The sequence below is a fragment of the Trypanosoma cruzi genome, genomic scaffold (assembly GCF_000209065.1).
Source record: "Trypanosoma cruzi strain CL Brener 1047053516547 genomic scaffold, whole genome shotgun sequence".
NCBI lineage: Eukaryota > Euglenozoa > Kinetoplastea > Trypanosomatida > Trypanosomatidae > Trypanosoma > Trypanosoma cruzi.
Genome location: NW_001849224.1, coordinates 2,987 through 8,915, shown reverse-complemented (window position 1 = coordinate 8,915; position 5,929 = coordinate 2,987). Strand labels below are relative to the sequence as shown.

Below are 5,929 nucleotides of genomic sequence, written 5' to 3'. Positions count from 1 at the left end.
CCCTCAGCACAGCGGCAGCCGCACGACCCTGACATCGCCCTCGTCGCAGCGGCAAAGCAGCTCACGTCGGCGTCGCACACCCCACACGCCACGGGACGGAATTCCCCGATGATGCCGGCGGACCTGTAGTCCATCGGCCGCAGCACCTGCCCGTTGAGCGTCAGGCACCCCACGACGAACCTTCGGCCGGCGCCCACAAGCGCAACGGTGCCGTCCATCACAACGGGCCCACTGCCGGCGTTCCCGTGGAGCGTCAGCGTGCTCTGCACAAGGTCCGCACTGCGCGGGTACGACGGCACCGACAGGAGCCTGCCGCTGATGCTGTTGCCGCGCACCGACAGCCACGACCCGGACCCAAACGACGCCGACCCCCGCAGCACCAGCAGCGCGCCATCGGTCAGCGCACCGGCGTTGTCGTTCACTACGACGGCGGACGCGTTGGCCTCCACACCGCTGTCAAACACCAACCCATGCGCAGCGTACAACTGGCTCCCCGACACGCGCAGCACAGCGCCCCCCGACGCAACCACGCGCGCACTCGCGTACAACGCATATTCGCCACCGAGCACAGCCGCGTCCAGCGCGACACCGCCACCGACGAGCTCCAGCACAGCGCCGTCCACCGCCACAGTCCGCCCACCAGTCACCACGGTCACGAGGGCAACACCGGACACAACCAGCACGGACCGCACGAGCCGCAGGCCCGACAGCACCAGCACCGGTGCGTACGGCAAGGACTGCGAGCCGGGAAGATACACAAGCGGCGTCGACGTCGCGGCAACCAGCAGGGAGTCCGTCACCGTCAGCACAGACCCCGCGGGAAACGTGCCGGTCAGCACAAGCGCACCGTTCAGCGCCTCCACATCGCACACGGACAGCTCCACCGGCCCGCTCTCGTCGCTCCCCGCCGCCACCGCACCGCGCAAGCCTCCTCCGCCCATCACGTACAACACGGCATCGTTCAGCAGCGACACGTTCTGCACAACGATCCGCACGCCGTCCCGCGCCATCCACGGCACGTAGAGCACAGGACTCACGCCGTCCAGCACAACGTGGCGCAGCGTCACCTCGCTCGCGCCAGCAGGCACAAAGAAAACCGACCGCACCGTCACGCTCTCGCGGACAAACACTCTCGACGCGGTGCCCACAGCGGGCGGCAGTGCAGGAGCACCCATAGTCACGCACACCTCGCCGTACCCGCCGCTGCCGCACGCGCACACGCACATACCGTTCCTCATGCTCGCAGACGCCGTCCCGGGCGCGTAGCAGTGCGTGTCCCTGTCGCAGGCGTCGCACCCAGCAACGTCGATGCTCCCAGCGTCGCCAAAACCAGCCGCTGCGTACTCCTCCGCCGTCAACAGGACACGTCCACCAGCGTCGTTGCACGCCACCCTCACATACGCCCCAGCCGCAAGCAACAGGCTCAGCGACAGCATCCGTGGCAGCAGCGCTCGGTTGCGCACAAAGCTCAGCGTGCTCCCAGCAGCGGTCACGGCGCCAGCGGCGTAGAGCATCTCCCTCGAGACACCGTCGTGCACGTTGCCCTTCGCCAGTAGCATCGACCCGTCATCCAGGCTCACCGTCGAATAAAACGCCACCGCGTAGTCCTCCGTCGACGAAAATTCGCTCCGCACAAGCGCCACAGCAGAGCCCGACACGCTCACAGCCCCACGCACAGACACCGCGTGCTTGCACAGCAGGAAGTCGCTGTCAACAAACGCCACCACGGAGCCGCCGCTGGCCGCAACACCGCCCTCCACCGACACGCACAGCCCCAGCGCCGTCTGCACCAACAGCCTGTCCACGTACAGCGCACCGCGCGACGACAGCGCCACGCCGCCAACCACCAACACGCCAACGGCGCCGCGGAACACAGCCGCCAGATGCGTGCGCGCGATGGTCAGCACGCTCCCCGTCAAATTCACGTTGTGCAACACGAGGCACGCGGAGGCGGCGCCAAGGTCGTAGGCGTCATGGTACACAACACGCTTCTCTGCGATCAGCACCGAGTCCACCACAGTGACGCGCGAGCCCGGCGGGTATCGGTTCGCCACCAGCGCACCGCCTCCAGAACGCGACTCAAGCCCGCTGATCAACACATCGGCGCGCTCGCCAGCAGGCGGATCGGAACGACACCCGACAACGTACAGGCTCGCTCCGCCCACAAACGTGCAGTTCGCCAGCGTCACGTTGCGCACGCTCCCTGACATCGACGCCACGTCCACCACGACATCTGCCGCAAAGGTCACGCCAACGTAGCACACCACCGACGTCCCGAAACCGGCGTTCACCACTTCATCCACACGCACGTCCCGCACGCACAAATCGGCGCCGTCGGTGCTCGGCGGCTCGGGAGCAGCAACGGGCAGGCACGCATCGCCGTGGCCGCCCTCAGCACACGTGCAGGCGCAGCCATCACTCGAGGCCGTCGTCGTGTACGCGGGGAAGCACGAAGTCGCAATAGTGCATGGGTCGCTGCATGCCAGAATGGTGGCATTGTACACGGACGGGATGACGTATTTCGCTTCCTCCTCGCCGTTCACGGTGTTGCACGCAGCCACAATCGCTCCGTTTGTGAGATCGAGGGACCCCGTGGATATCCGCAGAACTGTTGGCGTGACCCTGCTGGACATGAGTCGGTTGCCGGACACAGACACCGTGGAGTCGCGGAGATTCACCGTGGGATAAAGAAAAACAAACGCTTCCGATGGGGATTCACGGCAGAGGTTGCCGCTCAGCTGCAGCCAGGAGTTGTAGTAGATGTAGGAAGAAAAGCCTGGGAAAAACACAACCAAGCTCTGCTTTATTTCATTGCCCTGAAACACAACCGCTGACCGAGACTCCACACGTAATGTCAAAGTTAGTAATAAAAAGTACCTCACGGGCCTCGTCACAAGATTGCCTCGGATCACCACGGCAGAGTTGTTCAGTACACTCAGTGATGAGGATTGGCTGGACCCTTCAAGATGTATCAGCGTACCGTCACCGCCAGCCATATGAAACGTGTTGCCCACCACCGCAAACACGGAGTGCCACGACACCCTCAGCGCAGATCTGACAACGTAAATGGCGCTTGACGATGCCGTCACGCTCTGAAACACATTGCCGCTGAACACCACCGCGGAGTCGTTGTTGATCGCCAGTCCATTCATCGCAACGCATGACTGGTTCCATATGTCCAAACACGGCCGAGGGATCAGCCTCGTGACAGTGAAGCAGTTCCCGCTGATCGTGATGTTCGTGTGCGGTGGAAACACACCCTCCGGGATGAGCAGCGCGTCACTAAATGTGTTGCCGGTGACAACAATGTTCAGCGACCCCACAGCGGCGTACGCGTTGCCCAACAGCAACAGCACGGCGCCGTCCCTCCACGTGCATCCATCGAACGTGACATTCGCCACGTCGCCCGTCATCGCCCCAATCAGCACCGTTAGCCTCATGCTGCCTCCGCTGAACGTCACGTTGCGGTAGCACAGCCACGACATCCCGCCGCCCACAGCCTGCGCAACCTCGGGGTACACCATGTCGCTGATGCACTCACCAACCGGCGGTGGCAGCGGTGTGGGCGGCACTGGTGGCAGCGGCGGCGGTGGCGAGCCAGCAGGCACAGGCGCCGGGACACACACATCGCCGTGCCCTCCAGCAGCGCACTGGCACATGCAGCCAATGACCGCCGTCGTCAGCGGAGCAAAGCAGTCGCCCTCCTTCGTGCACTGCCCGCACGCGGCAACAGTCGTCACGCCTGTGATGCCGTTCAGCTCCAGTTCAGCCGCCGTCGTCACCTCCCGTCCCGCGACCGTCAGACACCCAGCAACGAAACGGTAACCGGCCTCAATCCGCTTCAGCAGGGGTCCCAACAACCCCGTCGAGTCCATCCTGCAGCCCGTCAGCGTCACAAAACTGCTGCTGTCAATGGTCACAAATGCGGACTCAGTGTCGTAGAACATCGCACCCAATTCCACGTCGTTGTCGCGCCAATCCAACCAGCTTGACCGCTGAACAGTCCACAAGTCATCGTTATAGATGGCGTAGCGAGCTGAGCCGCTGTTCCCCACCACGCGCAGCACGCTGTAATCCGACACGCTGAATCCTTGGTGCTGATGCAGCAGGCTTACCCCGGAGAACATCGTATTGTTGAGCAGTGCAAAAACGGAGTGGTCACTCACACTGAGACTCTGCACGTAAAACAGGTATTTGTATCCATCAAAGCTGCAGTACCGCGTGTACAGCGAGCTGCCACCCACCAGCGTCAGTGTCCCAGTCGAGTACAAACCAAAAGCACCGTACCTCGTTGCATGCGTTTTGACGTTGCTCACCAACAGCGTTGACGCACTCAAAACAACATTCCGCAACATCACCACGCTCAGCATGTTGTTCTCAGTGCCCGGCAATTGAACCTCGAAGGCCTGCACCGCATCAACCTCCGTGATGGCGATGTCGCAGCGCTGCGGGAGGGCAAGCGCAAACACAACGACGGAGGACCGCATCACCGTCTGGCTCACGCGGATCAGGACGCCGGACGACTCGACCGCCTCAACGCCCCCAACAAACTGCAGCGCGGCACCCTCACGGAATGTGCACCCGGTGAGCGTGATGTTGATGGGGAGATGCAGCGGCATGCTGTTGAGGAAGAACGTCAGCACAGAACGCCTGCCGCTGAATGTCACGCCCACGTAGCAGTGGTGCGTCTTCCACATCTTCAGCGCGAGGCTCGTCAGCGTCTGGTTCACCACGCAGCTCGTGTCGCCGTCAACAGCTCTCTCCGGCACGGGCAGCACAACCGCGTCGGGCACCTCGAAGGGAAGACACGACGCGCCATGCCATCCGTCCTTGCAGCTGCACGAGCACGAGCTGCGGTCCACCGACTCCGTCCCGGGCATGTAGCACGCCGCGTCATCGTTGCACGTGCCGCACCTGAAAAGCACCACGTCCTCCGGAAACACATCGTCGTCCGACACCTCCTCATCACCCTGCAGGTTGCACCCAACCACAAACCGCGCGGGTAACGCAACAACAATGCTCGATGGAAAAAAAATAGCGAATAAAACCGTCGAGTCCACCTGACGGTTGTGCGCAAGCACCACGGTGGTGCCGCTGCCCAACAGCTGAATTTTGTACTGGGAATACGGAATAGTTAATACTGAGGCTGCACCCACGCTGTTGCCCTCCACGCGCCACTGCGCACCACCCTCGAATGTCACCGAGCCAGACAAATACACCAGCGCGGAATCAAAAATTTCTGTCCCGCCGACAAAGGTGCAGTCCGCCACTCGCAGCAGCCCCGCGGAGCTCACGGTGGTATCCCCAAGAAGAATAACGCCATTGACCGCGCTCATCGTGTTGTTCTCCACGTCAAAGTAGCCGCCGTTCCTCACATCAACAGCATTAACGCAAACAGATGATTCCACACCCTCATCGTCATTCGTTGTGCTCAGCGTATTTCCCTTCACAATAATCCCGCCACCATCAACAACAACAGCATCGATGAAATAGACTGCGTACTTACTCCCCTCAATGTAGTTGTCGAATAGCAGCAGCGTCATATTCGCACTGAGAGCAAACTTCACAAATAAAATGGCGTGGCCCGACGTCGTCACAATCGTACTTCCCGCCACCAGTATCTGGGAGCTCGCACCAAAATGGCCCTGAAAAACCAGCTCACCAGAATCCAGCATCGAGGAGACCACGTTCACGTGCACGCATGCACCACTCCCCTTGATCGACAGGCCCATGAAGACGCACTGCAGCAGTGTGATGTTGAGTGTCTGCTGTGGTGCGTCGAAATACGACAGGTCCAGCACAATCGCGGCAGTGAAGGTCACGCTGACGAAGCACAGACCACGCACACCGGGATCAGGAACGTCCAAAGAGCTGATGCTGCCACCGTGCACGCAGCGGACCTCCGTGTCCCTCGCGTCGGGGGGCGGGA

At 62.0% G+C, this 5,929-nt stretch overlaps 1 protein-coding gene across 1 annotated transcript, besides 2 other annotated features; it reads right to left on the bottom strand.

Annotated features, from left to right (window-relative positions):
- Positions 1-5,929, bottom strand: Tc00.1047053509949.9 (dispersed gene family protein 1 (DGF-1), putative; the record flags this gene model as incomplete). Its single annotated transcript, XM_799342.1, has 1 exon — positions 1-5,929. A coding segment is annotated over one exon (5,929 nt), but the record flags the coding sequence as incomplete, so codon positions are not given.
- Positions 1-5,929: a sequence feature (areas not merged during assembly with more than two copies in the genome that could not be assigned to a particular haplotype).
- Positions 3,546-3,595: a microsatellite.